This window comes from Canis lupus, chromosome 35, assembly GCF_011100685.1.
Source record: "Canis lupus familiaris isolate Mischka breed German Shepherd chromosome 35, alternate assembly UU_Cfam_GSD_1.0, whole genome shotgun sequence".
Lineage (NCBI taxonomy): Eukaryota > Metazoa > Chordata > Mammalia > Carnivora > Canidae > Canis > Canis lupus.
Genome location: NC_049256.1, coordinates 20,940,696 through 20,964,772, shown reverse-complemented (window position 1 = coordinate 20,964,772; position 24,077 = coordinate 20,940,696). Strand labels below are relative to the sequence as shown.

The following is a 24,077-nucleotide window of genomic DNA, read 5'->3' as shown; positions in this document are numbered from 1 at the left end:
AAGCTAATTACTGCCAAACATTTATGTCTAGATCTCTGGGCTTTAGCTCATATTTTGTGTACCCTACAGGGGCTCTCCCCCTGGATTTCCTATTTCAAATTCATTTCTATTTCCAATTGCATTTCCAGTTCAGTATGCCCCAAAGCAAACTCACCTCTTCTACTCAAAGTTCTCCTTCTCACTTCCCTTCTTGGTTAACTATACCATCTTCTACTATGTCTTGGGATAAAATACCAAGAAGTCATCCTTGACACTCATGCATACTTTCCTCATCCTTCCTTCTAACCACATGTTATAAATTATACTTCATCAATATTTGATGAGTCCACTTCATTGTCTCCAATGCTAGGACAACATGCCTCAGACTGGAACAAGGTACAGCACGATGATTGAGTTCTGGCTCAGGCATCACATGGCCTGAGTTTTCACCAATGTTCCATCACTTACTGCTTGTGAAAATTACTTAACATCCTTGGGACCTAAGGCTTAAATAAGCTAATATATGCCATTGCCCTCATAGCTGTGCTTGGCACAGAGGTAAAACTTAAAAAATATTGGCTACTGATTTTGTTACTATTACCATATGAAGTATCCCTATTGGTATCGGTATTGTTGCATTTATTACAGTGCTGAGCACAAAACTGATAAATTAAAAAAAGAGAGTGATTAAATCAATATTGATAGAATTGGCAGAAAGAGTGCTACATAGCAGAAATCGAAGATCTAGTTCTATTATGCATTAAACACTGCAGACTCTCACCAAGTCTTTTAAACCAGTGTGAACCCTGAGGTTCACTTAAAAAGTACAGATTAAAAATGCCTATCCTACATACTTGGCTGAGTTTCTGTGACAACATCATGACATAATACATGAGCCCCGTAGAATATGAAAAGCACTCTATCAATGAAATGAAAAATGCTTACTATCAGTATATGATTTGGCCCTTATGCTTACAATAAGATGTAGAGAAAATGCACAAAGCATTAAGGCAAGGTAGCTTCTCTGTTTGTAAAGGGAATAACACAGTTGTATTATAAAGTCAAGATATAAGGTAGAAAAAGATTAGGAATGATGAGATTTCTCTCTTGACCAGGCTAGACAAAAAACATAAAGCTAAGTCCATAGAAAATGTAATTACCTTCAAACCAATGAATCACATTTAGGGTAATCCCAAAATAATATGGTATTTAGCACATGATGTCAGTATCTTCCAAATATAAATATAATACCATAGGAAAAAAGAAAAAGTAAATGTTTTCCTTGCTGTATAACTGTTCAAATGATACATATTCATTTTTTTTGAAATAATGTAAATGTAGGAAAGGAGACAGAGAAAGAGAAAGGAACATCACTATTTCAGAAAGATATCTGATGAGATAAAATAGTGAACAAGGCCTTCAGGACAACCAAAATAAAAACCTAGTTAAATATATTAGAAATGATGAGATAAAGCCAGAAAACAACTTTGAGGGAAATATTCTGCCTAAATTATTTCAGAGGTGGTTATTCAGTGAACAGAAACACATCTGGGAATGCATCTGGAAGAAAACTTAATTACCTAAGCCTTGCCGAATTGAGTTTGGTTTTTTTTGTTTTATGTTTTTGGTTTTTTTGCAATTTCTTTGCCTCTGCTCTGACAAATATTGCTGCTTGTGTTTCCAAGCCACTAGGAATAAAACTAGATATATAAAAAAAAATGGAACAAAATACAAAGCACAATTTGTCTTTCATCAGATTGTGTGCCAGTACGGACACGTGGATAACTGGAAGTCAATGAAAGGAAGAAAAAGAACTCAGGATGTTAGTAAGTTAGCTTTTTTTTTTTTTTTTTTTTTTTTTTTTAAGACACACACTGGAAAAATCGGTCATAGGATAGGCTGGGTAGTATGAGATAACTCTGTGACTCACTCACAGAAATCACCCTGCCAAAGTGATGCCAACTTTGTGGCCATGTGCCCTTCACTGCCTGAGTATACAGTGGAAAGATCAGAGGACAGAACTTTCTCTGCAAGGCTTCCACCTGCCCTCTAGTGAGTTCTTCCCACTTAAAGGTTCCCTTTTACCCATGAGTGCTCAAGAGTTACTGGTTGTGGCATTTCACAGGGCAATCTCTTGAGTACAGGAAGCTTGGGGTGTGAGTGTATATCATACTAAAGGGCTAGTATTCTATAAGCAACATGACAAATTAATCCAGAATTATACAGCACATTGACAAATGATAATGGCAAATTCTGAGGTGAATAACATTACGGCATTAAAAGTCAACACAAAGATGCTACAGTAAGGCACAATTTAAAATCTATGCGACTTGCAGGTAAAAACATAAGTGATCATTAATTCTTTCAAAACATATTTACTGAGTGAGGGGGATGGATCTTGTCTCCCAAGTTTAAGGTCTGGTTAACATAAACCAAAAGGCCACTGGACTTCCCACAAAATAATCTATAAAAACAAATGGATCCTTTAATATATAAACTGTTTCATGTCTTAAAATGTATCTATCAACAGGACATTCTTATGTATTTCTTTCACACTTTAATGTGTGAATGGAGGATGCAGAGTTTTTTTTACTTAGCATGAGAACATATGCTTGAGAGAACCACTCTGCATGTTGTCATATTTTGAATACATGTGAGGATACAGTTTTATGGTGGGGAGTGACTGTGTAAATTTAATGCTGCTCAAATGAGGGGGGCCCAATTAAAGTCTATGTCTAAGCTCACAAGGTCCTAGGATCCCTAATTATATCATCCTCAGAAGAGCAAAGTAAAGAATCCTCTCATTAGGAAATAACTCAAAATTACATGAAAAAATAAAAATGATTCAAATTTTATATTTAAAAATATCCCACTAATAGCATAAAAAGATGACAGAAAAATCAGTTCAGTGACAATTAATAAAAGTAGTCAAACTTATGAGGTATTTATTAAAAGTCATAAAACTTACATCCTTTTGAAATCAGAACTGCACCTTTTCAATGTTAGGTTTCTTCCATATCCTGACAGATCCCATTATATGTGTCAAGAAACCGTCTTATCCATTCATATAAAAACATTAACTTAGTTAATTTTCCAACTGGATTAATAAATCTGAATAAAACAATTTAAGTCATATGATTGCTCATGACCAGCTGTTTTAAATTAGTATATTCAGTAATTTAGACACTTTTCTTCGCAAAGGTTGTGTGATTTAATAAATTCCCATATGCCTCAACATGTGCCAGTACTACTAGGTTATCTTCAATCCAGCTGCTGTTATAGTAATAGCTGCCAACTTTTAAACAACTGAAGAGAATAATGAATCAACTTCAAGTTGGCTCATAAGTAAACTTCTATTGCTCCCAGCTAAAACATGGGCCAGTTTCAACTGTAAAGAAAATTAATTAAAAAGATTTCACCTCTAGTGTCTCAGAGACATGGCATCATGAACATCACTGAATTAGTAGTTTAAAAGCCTGCAGCTCCATATTGACTCCCACAGTTTGGATTTCAGTGTTAAATGCAATAGGTTGTTTTCAGAATTGAATTTTTTTGATGAAACAGATTAGGAGATGCCCCATTCCTAATTTATACATGAATATATAAGTCTCTTGTTGATGGAGAAAAAAAAAATCAAGATTCTTAGCTGTTAAAGACTCATTAGAAAAAAAAAAAAAGAAAAGAAAAAGGCTTCAGAAGCTTCAGAGAAAACAAGACATTAGTACAGGAGCTTAAAAGGGGAAAGCACCAAACCATTTTAAGTCAGGGTCATTATATGAACACATGAAAGCTAAAATGACAGTGTGAAGCTCTCTTTAAAAAAACACACACACACACACTAATGAACAATATTTTACTGAATTTTGATAAAACACTGGCCAAAACAATTTTGCGCTGGATCAGTTATCCTGACTAGTCGTCTGCTATTGAAGTCCCTGAAACTTTGGTGTTTCCCTTAAGTACTAATCTATTTGGTATAAAGCTGTGCTGGTTTTTATAGGGGAAAGTAAGCAAACTATGAGAGCAGCAGCCTGCTTAAAATGCCTCATTTATTTCTAAATGTTTGTTGCAGTTGAAAATGACTCCCTGGATGGGTGGACTTCCCTGAAGGGACAGGAACACTTTATCACTGAAGAGCAAAGTTGGATAATATTGTCCGCACAGCAATGAGTGAGTGCTGTACTATTCCTCACAAGCAACAGGACAGACTGGAGAGAAGATACAATTTTATGGCTCTGATGAACTGCCTAAAACCATGCCAGGATCACCTTATTAGTAGTGATAATTCGATTTCTTCTTGTTTTCAAAGAAAACAAAAAGGTATTATCAGGTATAATACATACAACTTGTAAGTTATAATCTAAGTATGGAATTGTATACTGAGGTTGCTTCCGCCCTTATTGTGCATATCCTATACAGAGTTTTAATAAAAAACAACCTCTTAGAGATGCTATCTAGACTCATACTCTACCATTCCAGTGATTCATACCACTTGACATTGACATTGTGGATGGCTGGGTTGTGGGATGGAGTATCTTCTCCAGGGGTCTCCAATATCCTCTCCAGGGATCCCTGATATTTCCAGTGCTGGAAATATTAGAGATCCTCAGGGAGAGTACTTGGTTCTGGGATCTTCCAGATAGTAGAATAGTTCTAGAAAAGTTACACAGATGCCTCAGGGTAATTCAGAATCTAAAGAAAGGACAATATGTTTAACCCTTGAATAAAGGCAAGAGACTACTCTTTAATACTTTGATTTGATCATCTTTAACCCCTCAAGGAGTCTGTTGAAACTGTTCAAGATGCAACAGATTTAAAAACTCCATCTTTGGAACAACATAAAAGGCTAAAAACTGATTGTGAAATTGTTGCCCAGTTAGTAATTCCCCAAACAACTGAATCAGCACTCATCCAAGTGGAGGAGAAAGAGAGGTGTTGATTCCTTAACATCACTGAATCACATTAATGCAACAGACCATTTGGAAAGTGTTCTAGTCTATTCTGGACAACAGTATGCATGTCTACACTTGGCAAAATCTTGTGCAACAGGTATGAATTGTGCACATTATTTGCTACTGCACTAGTAATAAGCAAGAGGCAAGAAATTTCACAGGTGCAACAATATATTTGCAATTTTGAAAACATTCCATTCACCAATGCCAATGTGCCCAAAAGGACTCTCTCACATGAGACAAATTTACCTACAATAAGCTAAAAGAAATGCAAAGGAAGGACACCAGACCATTTAACAGATATCTAGCATAAAAATTCTTATTCTTTAGCTTTGACCTCAGTTCTCTTTAGGAGCAGAAAGTATTATTAAAAAAAAAAAAAGAAAGAAAGAAAGTATTATAGATGGTAGAGATCTGTCATTATTCTGTTTTCTGCTTTGAAGGCTGTATATACTTAATGATTATAATTATGAAATCCTAGAATAAATATGCCTTCTATTCACTGATTTGAATATTCGAACAATTAGCTGTGTTTGTTTGAATGCACACAAGTGTCTTTATTTCTAGTGGTTAGGATAATCAAGAAATGCCTAGAGGTGAAAAAAAAATTAGAAAGACATAAAGGAAAGATGAGGAAGGAAGGAGAAAGTAAATAGAAGAAAAAAAAGATTTTAAAAGATTTCCATGTAGTCAGGATAAGTCACTAATTGAAGGTGGAAAAAATAATTGCTTACAATTTGTATAAAGCAATCATATCCATGTAGCACTTCGACATGGTACAAAAGTACATAATTATAAACAAGAAGATGAAAATAAAAATTTGTATCTTAATTAAGAAAAACAACAGAGGAAAAATTATGGGAAAAAAAATATGGAAAGTAGGAAGACCCATGCCGCAAATATGCCAAGATAAATGACATTACCCCAGAGGGGAGAACAGTGCCCTAGACTTAAGAAGGTTTTGTATGACCTTGGCCAGCCCTACTATTTCCTGCTTTGTATAATCACAGAAGGCAGTCAGTGTTTGGTGATGATGAGAAGTAGGATTTTAAAGAATATAATTATGGGCTGCAAGTGTTTTCTGTGGAAACAAAATGATCATTCATGTCTAAGATTGTGTAAATATGCCTTAATTTTGGTCAACAGCAATTTCAACTTTAAAAAACAGAATCCTAAGACCTCCTTATAAATCACAATTCTTCAAGTAATCTTCAGGGATAAGCGTGTAAAAGCAAAGACATTCCAGATAGTCTTCAAAAAATGCTACTTGGTAGAAAATTATCTATTTTGTAATGACATGACTTGGCCTACCTCAACATCAGAACCAGCTCACAACCTCAAAAAGCCACATGAAAGGGGATTTAAGCAAAGCCAAAGCAGTTTTCATCTACTAGGACAGGTATAAAAATGATCACAATGCACATTACCTTAGAGAGACTGGCAATCTTACACAAATTAATGGTGTGTCGTGCACAGATGGGAGGTGGATATAAGAAAAACCACATCAAGGCTCCCTAAGGAAACTTAAAGGCTAGGAAAGCTTCAAAACTCTCGCCTTCTCTCTGGTACCTTTAATTGTGGCTACAATAAGTGCGTTTTTGCCACATGCTTTTGAAAGGAAAAAAAGAATGGTTATTTCCTTAAGTACTAACAGACTTACTTCTCTTTCAGAAAATCCACTACTCTTTTGAAGTCAGCCACGCAGTATTCTCTTTTCATTTCCATGAGTACGGTGTCAGAGGCAGATTGGACTGGTATGTGCAGAAAAGCGTAGACTCTGGGATGATTAAGGATTTTTGCCATTTCCTTTAAAAAAAAATGGAGAGAGAAAACATTAATCATTTTAAAGAATTAGGTAATGGCTTTTCCTTCAGATCAACACTCACAAGGGCAAGCAAATAAACATGGCTGAAAACCGACTGTCAACCAGGCTCTTCAAGCGAACGTCAATGGGTAATACTCTATGATGCCGTTTGGAAATTTAATATGACTTTCAGGGGATTCCACGCAAGACTTACTTCCTCACGTTCGGTGACAAAACGAAGGTAAACTCACAGAATCCCTGAGGAATAAAATTTTTGAGTACCTCAAAATAAATACCTTTCTTCCCTTGCCTCAAAGAAGTTTTATATTCTGTTTTGCTGCATAAAGAGAAACAGCAATAGTTAAACTGTTAAGGCTCTATAATCCTGTGTACTTGAATAAAATCTCTCAATTTAAGGCTAGTCAACACTTTTTTTTTTTTTAAATACCAAAGGAGAAGAAGGAATGCATAACCTGTTGCTTCTTCAGCTAGTTGACTAACACGTATGTTTTGAGTATCTAACTATGCAAAAGAGACAGCGTCACACAATGAAGCCAGCAGATGGCCAGGGCTCACCTGATGACATCTAGAAGTAGAGTAGGGAAGAAGGGAAGAACATGTAGAAGAGCCTCTCTTGCAAAGTTAGAGCAAACTGGAGTGAAACAAATTAGGAAACCCAGAGAGTGTTTTATAAAATTCCTCAGAGGACACAAAGGAGGGCAAGGAAAAGAGTAAGGAAAGAAAGTCTGCAAGAGAAACTGCACTCCCCTTTCTGGCCCAGGGTCATGATTGCTGGGAAGCCCTTTCTGATCTATTGTATAAAATCAGTGCAAGTTTAACTCTCCTTCACTCACTAGCTACTAAGGGAATTAGCTCATTGAAGAGCTATTCTTTTTAGGTTCCCATTCATCTGTATGAAAATGTGTGACCATGAACTTCAGGTACTTTCAAGGAAGAAAAATAGTATTGGATAACTTGTCTATTGAGTGCTTACATATAAGCACACACTGAATTATTTTGTTTTATTTTCCCTCTAGCTCAGTAGCTCTAGGAGGTGGGTACTGCTACTGTCTCTGTTTCACAGATAAGAAAACCAAAGCACAGAGGAGAGTGAAATTTCATTTTCCAGATTGTGTTTTTGGTTAAGGTGTCATCTTTTATCGTGTTGAAAGTTAGCTGATGCAGAGTCCTGCCCCTTTAGAAAACAAAGATTTTCTTACATTGTTTGGTGAATCTTAATGTTGAATCATGAAAGACCTGAAAGGTACAGAAGCCATAGCACAAAGCCAGCATATTTACTATGGGCTACATAATGCTAAGTGTTGTCTCACACAGCTTCATACACAGTAGGCGTTGAGTAAGGATAGGAAGAGCTTACTGGCTAAATACCCAGCCAAGAAATGTAACAATTTTGTGAACAGATAATATATTAACCAGTTATTTCTCTGTTAAATAAGAAACTCTTAAATTCTAGCTCTAATGTATATATCGATGTCTATAGGTATCTATCTATCTATCTATCTATCTATCCATCCATCCTAAGCTATATATACCTAGTAATTTCTAGCAAAGAAAGTATGGATAAAACATATCCATTAGTAATATTACTGGGCTATTGAATTTCTGAGTCCAAAGAGATTTTTTAAAACAACTAAGCTGCTATTAAGAAGGTGACAGATCTGAGTTAATTGCACTTTTCTCTCACATTGGTAAAAGCCCTAATGTTTGTAGTCAGTAGAAAGAAAAGTGGAAATGCACAGGGCATGGTTGATACATATGCATGGGTGACCCCTGAATAACTGGGAGGTGACTATGGAATTAGCTGGCTCTCTGACTCCATAGATCCTCAAAATACCTCAGGGTGGCCTACTGCTACTACTACAAGCAGGATACTGCTCTGGATGAAGTACTGCCCTGTTACAGTACGACAATTTGCAAATTAAAATGATAATAGTAACAAGTTGGATAAATTTGGTGGATTTTTCCCTTTGGCTCTCAAAATAAGACTTCCTACTAATAATTATCTTCAGCATCGTACTATAGATTTTGCAATTTTAGAATAGCAGGCACCAGAAGACAAAATAAAAATAAACTTGCCCCTTAATTAAAGTCTATATTTCTCCTACTGAAAGAATTATGACTTAACATAGATTAATGTATCCCAAAGAGACAAAGTACAGACAAATATTTTTGTTCTGTTTTTAGTTCTATTTCTCTTCTTGAGAACTCAACATGTTAGTTAAAAACCATTTGGTTTCTTCACCCTTTGAAATCCTTTTATTTCTAAGGTTTGGCTGATAGATAGCTACAGGTTCTCTGGTGCCAGAGATTACTTCTTCCTCTCTGATTCCTCAACAACTGTTCCTAGTGTTATCAGAGTGTTTTCTTGGTTCTATTTTTTTTTTTAATTTTTTTTATTTATTTATGATAGTCACACAGAGAGAGAGAGAGAGAGGCAGAGACACAGGCAGAGGGAGAAGCAGGCTCCATGCACCGGGAGCCCGATGTGGGATTCGATCCCGGGACTCCAGGATCGCGCCCTGGGCCAAAGGCAGGCACCAAACCACTGCGCCACCCAGGGATCCCTGTTTTCTTGGTTCTAACTTGAAACGTGAGAATCAGACTCTCAGATGGAAGCTCTACAAGAGCAGGGAGTATGTTTTACTCCTCTTGCTGGATCCCCACAATGGCTAGTACTGTGCTAAGTATACCACCAAACCATATATATGTATCTGGGTTAAAGATGCATAATCATACATGCAAAGAGATTTAAAATATAAATGCTATTCGATAGGAAGATAAATTTTCAATGAGTAATAGTTCAGGTTTGATTAAAGCAGGTAACACATATTCAAGAAGGTAAACAAACATATAATTGGCCTGCCTTAATTTTTGGGAGTGAAAAATTACATGTTCATGTATAAGTAAACACAAAGTAAAAATCAGACATTTTGTAGATAGCCACCTCCTCCATGGGTTTTATTTCTGAAAGTCTGTTGCATCTTTATATTGGAATCATAATGTATTTTCTTATCCAAGTAATTTATAAATGACCTGGGGTCCAGGTTAACCAAAGGATAAAGAGACATTTAGTTCAAAATGTGGCTAACAAAAAAATGGCAGCCATGAGCAACCCCCAGCTCTGAGCTGGTGGAAAAAGTCTGAGTAGACAGGCAAGTATGCTAGTTGGCATGTATGCATACAAGGTGTGTGTGTGTGTGTGTGTGTGTGTGTGTGTGTGTGTGTAGTTCTGGTAGCAAGTAGCATAGAAACAGTAGCTCTTTTAACATAAGGTCACTTATAGTTTAAGGGCTAATGTATCAAGGCTGCTTAGCATCTAGACGGTGACTACTTTATAAGCAGGGACTGCAGAATTACTAACCAAATCCATGAAAGAGTATTTCCATTCAGTGCTTTTATTTGGAGTTGTCCTCTCATGAACTGGGAGTCATCTCAGTGTTATTTTTTCATAAACTTAAAAAGCAAAGAAAAAATAATGAGTGGAAGAAAAGGGGCTTAATTTTAAAAAGGCAATTCTATGTATGGGTACATTTTAATTTATTTTATTTTTGAAAGAGAGAGAGAACAAACGTGCCCACAGGAAGTGGGGGGGGAGTGAGGGACACAGAGTGCCTGATGCAGGGCTTGATCCTACGACTCCAAGACCATCATGACTCGAGCCAACTCAAGGTGGCTCAACCAACTGAGCCACCCAGGTGCCCTTGTATGGGTACAGTTTTAAAAGAAATGTTCCATTTCATTTTTGTTGTTCTGTAATCGTCACATTAATTATCATATTCTACCCGGGTTTGAATATGCACTCTGCTAGCGTAATAAGGTTACTTAGTGTGTGTGTGTGTGTGTGTGTGTAAAACATATTAATACTTGCATTCAGATGCCTGTGCATTCATTTTATAGTTATCTGTCCAAAATCCCTCTCAGATTATAGCTTTGTTAGAAAGTATATGCTTATTGAGAATGCGAACCTTTGCAATGCTACATTTTCCACTAAACTAAAACAGATGATGAAGCAAAAAGATACTTCAAAAAAGACAAATTACACCACTATCTTTAAGCATTATAAAAAATAGTTTATTCGAGATATAATTCAAATGCCACACAACTGACCTATTAAAAAAGTATGCAATTAAATGCTTTTTAGTATATTCATAGGATGGTGCACCATTACCAAAATCTAATTTTAGGGTATTTTCATTTCCCCTAAAACAAATCCTGTACCTACTAGCAGTCTCTTCCCATTTTCCCCATTCCCCAACACCTTTCCTCCAGCCTACAACAGCCGGCAATCTACTTTCTAGCTCTATGAATTGCCTATTCCACACATCTCATATAAATAGAATCATTAATCTTTTGTTACTAGTTTCTCACTTAAAATGTTCTCAAGGGTCATCCGTGTTGAAGTATGTAGGTATTTTTTTCAATTAAGTAAAATATAGGAATTTAGAATTCATTAAATATGCCACTTTATACAAAAGTATCTCAAACGTTCTGAATATTATTAGCTTGATTAAGGTAGTAAAGCAAGTTTGAGTCATACTTATGTACTTTAACAACACAATCTGGTGGCATAAATCTAATAGAGATGAACTTTTATATACAAAATCTTATTAGGAAAAACTATAAGAGATACTATAAAACACAGGGGAGAAATGTTACAAAAATTCTTCTAAAAAACTTTTCCTAGAAGGAGAACTGGGGGTGGGGGCTATAATCTTTTTTTTTTTTTTGGCTCCCATTATTTGTTTTTTTTTATTTTTTATTTATTTTTTATTTTTTTATTTTTTATTTTTTTATTTTTTTTTTTTATGATAGGCACACAGTGAGAGAGAGAAGCAGAGACACAGGAAGAGGGAGAAGCAGGCTCCCGCACCGGGAGCCCAACGTGGGATTTGATCCCGGGTCCCCAGGATCGCACCCTGGGCCAAAGGCAGGCGCTAAACCACTGCGCCACCCAGGGATCCCCTATTTTTTATTTTTTTTATTTGTTGTTTTATTGTGGTAAAGTACGTATGATGTAAAATTTCCCATTTTGACCATTTTTGAGTGTACGATTTCATGACATTAAGTGCCTTTACAGTGTTGCACCACCATTATCACCATCCATCTCTAGAAAGTTTTCATCATCCCCAAGTGAAACTCTATACCTGTTAAACACTAACTTCCATGCCTCCATATCCCCCACCTTTTATTATCACTAGTTTTTTTCTCTAGGAGGGTGACTATTCTAGGCACTTCATATAAGGGAAATCATACAATATTTGTCCTTTTGTGCCTGACTTATTTCACTTAGCATAATGTTTTCAAAGTTCACCCCTGCTGCAGCAATATTATGTTATTCTAAATATCTCTTTTCCAGGCAGTTGAGTGTTCTACTCTCAGTGCCAGGGCACACCATATAGGCTCCTATTAGCACCAGTTTCCCTGTCCTGTAATTTTACCATACATGTTCACACCCCAAGGATATATCTTACTTATCTGCATCTCCCAATTTCTTTGCTAATGCCCGGCCCTTAAATGCTTAAGTTATAGTTAAATGAATGAATGACTGAATGACCCAAGTAATTAGTCAACATGGTTATATTACAGTAAGTCCTACAAAGACTTCTAGCTAAAGGTCAAAACAGTAATGCTTGTGTTCTAGGAGATTCTATTTCTGGAGTCACCTTCAACACTCTGAAAGTCATGTAAGTCAAGATAAAATAAGACCAGAGTCCTATTTCATCCATTACTTCTCATTAATGACACTGTAACAGCCACTAAGTGAATTACCAGCACCTACATTTACTCAGCAATCTAAAAATACATTATCATTTAATAGCATCAGAAAGTGAATGAGGGAGCCTAGGAGAATATTTCCAATCCTTATGTCCCAAGTGAAGAGGATTAGATATTGTGAATAGATTCTAATTTGCATTTGATCTATAACTTAATTATAACAGGAAATTCACCTTAAACTGCAAAGAGTTAACATTTTCAGTATTTGCTTTAAAAGAAGTTGAGACGAATGTCCATTCTAATTAGGCTTCACAGAAATGTTAAAAGGACTTCAATGTTCCTTTACCATTACCATTTCATCTAAGTGTCATAGTCAATAATCAGACTTTACATTACAAAGATAAAAATATACATTAATACTAATGTCAGAACGCTGAGAGTTATAATTATACACACATTTTTAAACTGATATTATCATTATTCTATTTTATAATTATGATTCTGCTCTGCCATCATCAAGAAATCAAAAAAAGTTTTGTATCCTGACTGCGGTGATGGCCACACAAATCTCTACATACGTGAGAATTCATGAAACTTGAACACATGATTAAGTCAATTTTACTGTATGAGTTTTCAGACAAAATAACAAAGAGGAAAATTCACAGTAAAATCTGTTGTGTTTTAAACTATATAATATGAACAGGTATATCCTAAAAAACAAATGTATAATATATGTACAGTTGCCTTTTTCCTATTAAATATTGAGTCTACTAACCACTAAAAGAACAAATCAATACATGATCAATTTAATGGGGAAAGTGCATCCCAGTTAGACTGAGCACTCAGTAGAGACAATTCTATTGGCTTCTCTCAGACCTGATATAAATAATTAAGGAATGTGATGGAAAGGCAGATGTTATTTTTAAAAAATATTTTATTTATTTATTTGAGAGAGAGAGAGAGAGAGCGTGCGCACAAGCAGGGGGGAGGGGCAGAAGGAGAGGGAGAAGCAGACTCCCTGCTGAGCAGTTTGGGGTGGGGGGTGAGGGTAAGCCTTGATCCCAGGACTCTAGGATCCTGACCTGAGCCAAGGCAGATGCTTAACTGACAGAGCCACCCAAGCATCTGGTAAACTCAGATGTTAAAGATTTGTTTTTAAATATTTAACACATTTATTTATGGTCACATTATTCAATCTAAAGTTAATTTAGATAACTTTTGTTTCAGGTGTTAGGTGGTAACAGTGAAAGGAATGTTCTAGTGATTGAACTGCTCCAGTCAGAATTGCTTGGTATGTAAAAGGAAGCAGCTAAGCAAGTATTTAGTAAACATCAAACTATATTTCTGGGACCGGGGATGCAGAGAAGACAGTAAGCTCCTCTGCCTTTTATAAACATGGAAACACAGAGCCGCCTGCTTCCATGAAGGAGCAGGGTGCCTGTGTCAGACACTCTGCTGAGCAGTTTGTGTGTATCTCATCTGTCCCCTCATCTCACAATGTAGGGGTTTTTTTTGTTTGTTTTTCTGTTTTTTGTTTCTGTTTTTGTATGGTAGACTGTGTTGCTATTTGCCAAATATTCTAGTTTCCCCTCCCTGTGGAACTCAGGAGCAGCTGTGTGACTTGAAAGGCCAATGAAATGTGGACAAAAATGACAGGTGTTACTTCTGGGCAGAAGGTTTAAAGCCAGGGGTTCTCTATGTCTTTCATTTTTCCCTTCTTCTACAGTCTAAGTTCTGAAGCACAGACAACCTGAACAGAGCTTCAGTCGATCCATGACAGATACTTAGCATGAGCAAGGAAAAACATTTTTGTCGTTATAAGACACTGACATTTTTTGAGATCATTTGTCAAACAGCATAACCTAATGCATCCTACTGCCACGTTGTCATTTTATGGATGAAGGAAACAAACATTCGGAGACATTTAAAATAATATGTTCACAATGAATAGTAGTAAGTGGAATAATGGCATTCAGGACCTATGCCTGTCAGACTGCAAAGTCCTTTTTTCTTAACCATTTTTCAAAACACTGGAATGGAAGTATATATCAATTATAAAGGGAGAACAGAGGAGGAAGAAATTAACTGTTAACATGAGCAACAGACAATTTCATCCCAAATGGAGTTCAATTTTCAATGACAAACAAAATTTTTCCAGGCAAACCACAACAGGCAACATATAACTTAGCCCAGTGCTTGAGGTACAAGGCTGTGCATTTTGTACAATAATCTGGCAACCTGTCACATCAATTCTGCTTTTTTTTTTTTACTTAATAATATCAATTATATCTTTTATTTTTATTTTTATTTTTATTTTTATTTATTTTTTTTTTTAAATTTTTATTTATTTGTGATAGTCATACACACAGAGAGAGAGAGAGAGAGAGAGAGAGGCAGAGACACCGGCAGAGGGAGAAGCAGGCTCCATGCACCGGGAGCCCGACGTGGGACTCGATCCCGGGTCTCCAGGATCGTGCCCTGGGCCAAAGGCAGGCGCCAAACCGCAGCGCCACCCAGGGATCCCTCAATTATATCTTTTAAACTACATTTGGGAAAAATAAGAAATACACTTGGGGACCACTTAATGCTTCTCTACCGATATACCAATGGTAACATTCTTTCTTGAAATCATTTTAAAGAGGGAATTGTTTGAGGGGTTGGGCTTATAGATCCTAAGCTGAATCTGTTACACACCTTTGGAAAAAATATGCATAAGATAATTAGAATACATAACAAAAAACATTTCTTTTCAAAAATGAATGTAAAAAAATTAAGGCTTTTCTGCATTATAAAACTAATATATATTCATTTTTGAGACTTTGGAAAACAGAATGGGAAAAATTAGCCCTACTTATAACAATCACTGTTAAAAGAAAACCACTGCTCTTGTTATCATCTTGAAAGAATTAAATAATAAAATTATATTGATATTACCCAGTGGGTTTAGAAAAACAGAAATGATTTTCAAAGACCAAAATATTAGGCTTAATAATATTTCTTAACAATGCATCATTCCTGTGAGTTCAATTTCTTCAATAATGAAAGAAGAAAACCTTTCTTTTAAACCGGGTCCAGATCACCCAGGCACTTACACTCCAGGGGCTCATAATGCTGCCACATTAGCATAACAGGAGGGAGAAATCTGAATATGAAAACAACAAACAAAGGAGAATCAGAGACAAGAATCAGCAAAACAACTTAGAATCATTCTTGAAGAAGTTATTACCATTAGAGCAATGTTGTCCCTGGAGCTAGGATGAAAGAATGAAAAAGATGAATAAACTTGAAAGAAATTTCTTTGTTCAAGAAAACATAAAAATGGGAATGAAAGTAAAAGGAGAGAAGAGGGACAGGCAATTCTTTCCCCACTCCCAAATACACTGTCACGTAAGGGAGTTCTTAGAAGACATTCAAGACTTTGGTCTTAAAAACATGGACCATAAGCAGTCATTTAATTGGAATGATTATAAGAGGAACCAAAAATGTTCCCAGCCCTCTCCAAATCACGATGCTATGAGTGGTGTAGCAGCAGTGATGATGATGATGACAAAAATACAGCAGTTAGCATCCTCAGGTGTTAGACTCTGCTGAGTCACACTCATCACATTTAAACTTCTGAACAAACTTAGAAAGTAGTTTTACTCAATCTAAGACTAACAGAAGTTAACTACCTTGCCCAAGGGACAATGGCAGAGCTGGAACAGGCCCACCAGCGCTCTAACTCTTGAAGGGTATCAGAATACGCCACTCCAACATATGCCTCTTTGGTGTATGAATTATTTTGAGCTAAAGGCAATTAAGAACAGCAGACCCAAGAAAGGCTCTAAAACACGGGGCCTTTCTTTCCCTTTTGTAAAGGAAATTTCTATTTATAAAGGAAATTTCCATTTTTAAAGATGGAAATTTGGAAAAAAGAAAAAGATGTAAATACAGACATTCCAAACTATGATGAGAACTTTTGATAACTCTTACCAAAGATGAAAAGCAAACCTTAGATCTGCATTGCAAACCTTACTAAAGTATCCTCCTTCATCATCTTTTCCTGGTCACCTTTTCTTAATTTGTCTCCCTCACCCTGACGCCCCCAATCCTTTGCTTTTGTTTTAGCATAGGATGGCATATAAACCCAAGTTCTAAACACCCATTTGGGCTGCTGATGGCTGGGGGCTTCCATTTGTACAGGAGTGATGCACCTGTTAATGAACTTCTGTTTTTCTCTTATTAATGTGCCTTTGGCCAGTCTAACTTATAGAATCCCAGGTAAAGAACCTAAGATGCGTAGAGGAAAAGATTTTTTCCACACCTAGACACTGCTCCATCAAATGTATCTCACAAAGGCATTGTTTCTGCAGACTAATGTGTGATCCTCCCTAAACCTAAAACTATTCTTGAGAAATAGCACAAACCAATTCACATAAAGATGTTAGCAATCATTTCTGGGAGGACTGGAAAGAAGCAGTGAAGAGTGGTCTCTCTAAATAAGACATAAAATATAGTCAGATCAATAGATCAATATCTGTAGATACATTAAAGGCAATTTAAATTTTAAGTTGCAAGTTTCCTTATATCCAATTTATTAGAAATTTATGGATTTTTAAAAAATGTCTCAATGCATAAATTAAAATGCTCTTATTACTTGAAATTAGGTGATAATAAACAAAATCTTTGTAATCTTTTGCTACTGGACACTATGAAATTTGAATTCAAACTGATAAATGGGTATGGGTATATCATTTTCACAAGGCAACAAGGCAGGGCATATTTCCTCCTTGTTCTACTTTAATTGTTTTCACTTGGTAAAACTGGCTTCACACATCAGTTCTTTAATTGGAGCTAAAATGAAAGCATTTCCAGTTACTGCAGGGTAGGCTAGCTTGTCTAAGAACGCCTTGTCAGAATATTTTGATATTTTAACCTGCTGCTTTTTAAAGTACTGTAGCTCCAAAGTTACAGGATCAGATAGATTGTCTAGCACATAAAGAAAGATCAGGAAAAACTTCCATTTGATGACCCAAATTTACCTTTGAGAACTTGAGCTAATTTTTAAACATTTTGTTGTTTTTTAATCAAATGGAAGTTAAAATTCTATGCCATTGAAATAGATTTCTTCAGAAGAGTAAGGAAAATGAAGATTTTTATCATCCTCTTTTCTGTCAAAGCCTGTGGCCTCTACAAATATAAAAATCTGCTTTACCTTTATAGGAAGTTTCTGGCTAATGCTAATAGAAACAATCATTTGATACAAAAGAATTTTCAGATCTTGAATTTTGCCATTTTTATAGGCAAAAATAAATTTTTTAAATTACTTTAAAAAAAGACAGAAGAGGGGATCCCTGGGTAGCTCAGCGGTTTAGCACCTGCCTTAGGCCCAGGATGTGATCATGGAGACCTGGGATCGAGTCCCACGTCGGGCTCCCTGCATGGAGCCTGCTTCTCTCACTGCCTGGGTTTCTGCCTCTCTCTCTCTCTCTCTCTCTGTGTGTGTCTCTCATGAATAAATAAAATCTTTAAAACAAAAACAAAGACAGAAGAATAGGCTTTGCACTTCATCTTTCCAATGATCAGATGAGTCATAAATATGTATTATTAATACATTATGTTTACCTGCCTTCAGAACAGGATAAACATGGGTCTAAGTAACAATGATTAAGGAGCTACAATGTACCAGGTTATAGGCTAAGGATTTCCTTCTGTCTTAGGTGAGAAAAATAATTTCCAAATCAAGAATTGTACCCTTTTTAAAAATATTTCAAAATTAGCTGGAGATTGAGAATATAGAAAGCAGAAAAGAAAACTATGTCAAAGATAAGTGTAACAGAATATGGTGAAGTGACCTAGGACAGAGGGTAATGGTCATCAACAAATTTCCTATATCATGTTAGATCATTTCTCTGGTCCCATCCTCACAGGACTCTGACTATAATCTCTCCATACAACTACCCAATGACCACAGTTCAGAGGATATCTAGGAACAACTGGAAATTATTCAGAAAGGCATAAAGAACTAGGAGAACACATTCTAGATGAAATTTATCCCAAGTATCCCCTGAGTAAAATTAGCACTCTGGAATGTCTTCTGAGAGAAATGAACAAAGGAAAATCCAACCCCATTGAGGTTTAAAGATTACACATTAAACCTACTCATTCGAAGCTAAAACCAAATGGGTGTTTAACTTTTATTTTTTCCTTAATAAACTATTGAATGACTTTCTACAATCTCCGGTTATATAAGTTTAAAAAAGAAGTTAGTATAGAAGAATGGATCAAGGAAATGTGGTATATATTGTGTTGTGTGTACACACAGGAACATATTCAGCCATTAAGAAAAAAAAAATCCTGCCACTTCCAACAGTTTGACTGGACATCAATGGCAATATGCTAAGTGAAATCAGCTAGATTTTAAAAGTTCTCATCATAAGAAAAAATCATTGTAACTATGTGTGGTGAGGGTTGTTAACTGGATTTACTGGGGTTATTGTTTCACAAAATATACAACTATTGAATCATTATGTTGAATGCATGAAACTAGTATGTTATAAGTCAATTATATCTCAACTTTAAAAGTGATTTTGCTAACTGGATTGTGGCAATGGTTGTACAAGTATATAAATTTACTAAAAATTATCATCAAACTGAATACTTAAAAAAGAGTATAATTTTCAAGCTTAAAATGAAAAAATCTAGGTGTAAACCACCTAATATTGAGGTTTACTTAGAGGCGCATACCAGGTCATTGAAAAGCCAAAATAAGAAATTGTGAATATCAAATCTTAGTTTGTCTCACTTAAATATACTGCTTCTTGGTAAACTCAGGTGCTATCAACTCAATTTGGCAACTTAATTTAAAAGTATAATGTGGTGATTGTCTAGTAGAGGCATAAAGTGTTTGGAGTAAGAACTGAAAATAAATTAATTCCTTTTGTACAATGGGAAAGACAGTAATGGAAGTATGGATGGATTTTTAGTAGGCAGGAGTAGCTTGGAGGTGGGGAATGATATTCTAGACCAAGGGTGACATTCAAACAAGTGTGAAGTCTAGAGCATGTTCTAGGCAGAGCCGCAGATCTGTTTTAAGTAGAAGTATGTTGCCTGAAAATTGATATATGTTAGAGGGAGGGAGGAAAGTCATCATTGGAAAATAAGATCGGAAAGGCAGGGTAGACGGTTAGACTAAGGTGCAGGATTTTGTTTTACAGACAAGTGAGTGGTACTGAAACTTTTAGTTGGTAATACCCCAAAATAATTTTTTTTAAAAAACCATGTGCCACCTCATACATTTTTTTATTGACACTGAAATATTTTTCGTAAGTTTAAATAGTTGCAAAGTTCAAATATGGAATTGTAAAATAAAACTGTTATAGGAAACAGTTTCCTATAGGAAACTGTCACATAGGAAAAGTGACATTCTCTTTTTTCTTTCAACTTGAATTTCCTTTCTACTTCCTCCACAGAATTTTATCTAGTATATATATTTTAAGATTTTATCTATTTATTTGACAGAGAGCACGCGCACACAGAGAGAGGGAGTAGTAGAGGGAGAGGGAGATGCAGACTCCCCTCTGAGCAGGGAACCCAACATGGGACTTGATCTAAGGACTCTGAGATCATGATAGGAGCTGAAGGCAGATGCTTAACTGACTGAGCCACCGAGGCATCCCTTATATATTTGTATGCTTGAAAGTCTACTACTGATCATTCGAACCATCCTTCTCTGCATCAAAATACGTGTGTATGTTAAAATAAAAATATTATTGTGACTGCAAGGCTCTAAGTATTTTTAAAGAATGCTTTTTTAAAAATTGAATTGTCATTAAATTACTGGTACACAAGTCATCAAAACAACATGAGTTATTAAGCATAAATGTAAAAACTTATTATAAATGTAGTCTTCAATTAAATGGACGGTGAGGGTGACAGGCCTGAAACTCTTTATGTGTTGCTTTGAAAAAAGGCAGCTTGGGAAGCCTGGGTGGCTCAGCAGTTTAGCGCCGCCTTCAGCCCAGGGCATGATCCTGGAGACCCGGGATCAGGTATCACATTGGGCTCCCTGCATGGAGCCTGCTTCTCCCTCTACCTGTGTCTCTGCCTATCTCTCTCTGTGTCTCTCATGAATAAATAAATAAAATCTTTTTTAAAAAAGAAAAAAGGCAGCTTAACAAGTGCTTTGTTTGGTGACTGGAAGGTGTTCAATAAAGGTGAGTGGGAGGTGTGGCAGGAGACACAGCAAGAAGCCTTCACTAAAGACAAATCAGTTTTAGGAAAGAGTACAAATGGAAAATGAAGACCTGGAAATGGATTCATTTTTAAATGACCCTTGCCTGCTAGTCTGTTTTCCTCTAGAAATACACTACAGCCATTTGAAGATGCACACTTACACGATGGTTTGTTAGGAAGAAGTGTGTGACCCGGACAGTGCAAAGTAATGTGGAGGAGGTGGATATGGCAAAATGTCAGAGAATTCTAAGGGTTGAGTAATAAAAGAAACACATAGCAACTACTGGGGGATAGTGGATGAGGACGAGAAATTCACTGATTTTGAAACTCATGGCCAAGCAGGAAAAGGTTGTAATTCTTTGGCAAGGAAATAGTGAGCTCATTTTTTAAAATTGAGATATAATTGACATATAACATTATATTAGTTTCAGGTGTACAACATAATGATTTGATACTTATGTATATTGTGAAATAATCACAAGAAATCTAGTTAACATGCCTCATCAGACATAATTACACATTTTTTCTTATGATAAGAACTTTTAAGATCCACTCTCTCCATAACTTTCTTACCTATAATACAGTATTGCTGTCACCATGCTATACAGTATACCTTCACACCTTGTTTGTTTTATAAGTGAAAGTTTATACCTTTACACCACCTTCACCCATTTCACCTACTCCTTCACCCCTATCCCCACCCCACTCTGGCAACCACTGATCTGTTGTTCTCTGTATCCATGAGCTCATTTTCATTTTTTTTAATTTCCACATCTAAGTGAGATCATACAGTATTTGTCTTTCTCTGCTGGGCTTATTTCACTTTAGAATGATGGCCTCAAAGTCCACCCAGATTATTACTAGTGGCAGGATTTTCTTATTTTTTTATGCCTGAATAATATTTCACTGTATCTATAAATACCACATTTTCCTTATCCATTCATTCATCTATAAATATCTTACTTACTATAGAGGAGAATTTTTAATAAACAGCCCAAAATAATTTGTCATCATTTCAAATACAAAAAAACTAATTATGATGATCACTACATTTCAGATACCTAAAACTCTTATTAAAAATAATAAGATACAAGGAGTTCACATGACAATCAGTTGAAGAGCAGAGGATACTGCTCAAATGCTAAGCTAGTGTCCAATCTTATTTTAATTTTGCCGTCCAAAATAAGAGGTATTTTAAACAAATGAAAACTCCATACTCCAGAAAAAAAGTCCACATTCACTATTTTGCACATTTTACTACTATTCCTGTCTCTAAATTAAAAACCATAATAAAATGATGATTAAATTCATTTTTAAGTTTTTACTGAACTTTAAATTTAAAATGTGCAACATGATAAATTCCCAGAGCCCACTTTAAAAAGCAAAAAACAAAAAAAAAAAGTACCATACTACATCACTCGGTAACAAAACTGTTAACTTGTAGCCCAAAGAGAATATGAAAACCTGGTAGTTTCAAATACAGCTCAACTTTATAGCTATCTGTATGTCTAATTTAACATTTATATCCTACTTCTATTTTTTACAAAGTATTTTGTGTTACTAGATAATATTATATATTTTGCAGAATGAAAAAAGTAAAATATCAGGCCTCCTTTAGTGCCATCTGGATATAATAATCAAATTTTGAAATGGCAGGACTGTGAAAGGAAAATTCTACCTTTAATCAAAACAGAAGCAGCTGATTGCCCTTTTTCCTATACTGTGGCACCTACTAATAACTGTTAAGAAAAACACTAGCCACATGTGAAACTCTGAATCAGTGTAGGATCTGAAGAGCCACAGCCTGGTTGAATCAGTTTCAAGCTGACTTTACAAAACCTAGTCCAAAGTTGAACCTTTGCAACATTATATGTGGAATGTCCTTTAGGATTTTGATTACGTAGTAGCTGAGCGGCCACATCTGTGATACATTATAAAACCAAAGTAGTTGCCAGTAAAGTTGTTAGTATTTCATCTTTTAAGAACAAACACTTTTGGTTTAGTAAAACCTACACTGTCTTTATAGTCTAAAATTTTAGACTCATTTCCTTGTCTTCGAATCTGAACTGTTTTCTCTCCCTTGCGTTAGTACAGATTGATTTATTAGACTATTAATCTATTAATTAGATATGTAAGAAAAAAACATATTAAATAACTTTAGGTGACTTATTAAAAAACCATAGAATGAGAAAACTGGGAAGAACCTAAGAGATATATAGATCAAACTACATTCCCACTACTACAACTTGAAGGCAAAGATGAACATTTAAAAAGGTTATATGACTTGTTTAAGGTCATACGGTTAAACAGGGTTAGAATAAGGGTTAGATCCAAGGTTTTCAGATTTTCAAAACAGTGAGTGCCTTCTTAAATGCAAGCAAGTTAAAATTTATGATAGGTTTCATAACAAAATATTTTTATTACAGATTTAACCAAATTACACAAAAATGTATTTTACCAGTGTATGTGACTTTTTGAGTCTTCCATCATATAGATATATTTAATATAAATAAAACCTCTAATTCCAAATTAATTCACTAAGAAAAACCAACTCAAAACAAATCCGAAACACTTGACCATTTGGGGGTATTAAATACTGAGTCATCTGTCGAACAGTCTTTATGATGTCTGAATCAAAACTTACTTAAAAGAATAGTGGCAAGTCTCATACATGGCTGGCAATTTTATTAAGATCAAACATACGCTTACTCTGTGACCCAGCAATTCCACTCCTAGGTATATGCCCAAGAGAAATGAGTACATATGTTTACCAAAGGACACATATGATGTTCATGTAAGCTTTATTCATAATAACTGAAGTCCAGAAATCATCCCAATGTTCAACAGAATGACAAAAAAAATGTGAAGGCACACAATAATGGAAGAGAGACAAATTCCCCATACACACACATGGATGCCTCCCACAGATATTCTGTTGGGCAAATAACAAGGTGGCAGCTCTAAAGCAGAGGCCCAGGTGAATACTGGCATACCTGTCTCTGCTTACAGTGACTAGTTATCTTCGAGACACTCCTCCCCCCTCAGCTCTCAGATAACCTCACACTTCTTTCATGAGTCCTGCTTCATTCGCTCCCTTGACAGCTTTCTCCTTCCCTGGAAGGACACTAAAATTCAGTCTGCTCTGTGTCAATCATAAGATTTCTAATGAAAAAATACTTAGGAGTTAGAGCCAAAAGATCTTATTTTCATTCAGGAATTTAAGAAACAATTTCTGTACTTTCGGATCTGATGCATTGTTTTAAGATAAAATGCCAAAATTCCTTTAAGATAACAGTAATAATATCAGCTAAGAACTAATGAGCACTTTCTATGTGTCAAGTACTATCCCAAGCATTCTACATATATTAATTCATTGTTACTCTATTCTAAGC

At 35.6% G+C, this 24,077-nt stretch overlaps 1 protein-coding gene across 1 annotated transcript in view; it reads right to left on the bottom strand.

Annotated features, from left to right (window-relative positions):
• Positions 1-24,077, bottom strand: part of CDKAL1 (CDK5 regulatory subunit associated protein 1 like 1) — a 635,724-nt gene that overhangs the window by 206,298 nt on the left and 405,349 nt on the right. The window contains 1 exon segment of the mRNA NM_001284447.1: positions 6,592-6,737. Within this exon segment, the coding sequence (NP_001271376.1) occupies positions 6,592-6,737 (146 nt within the window).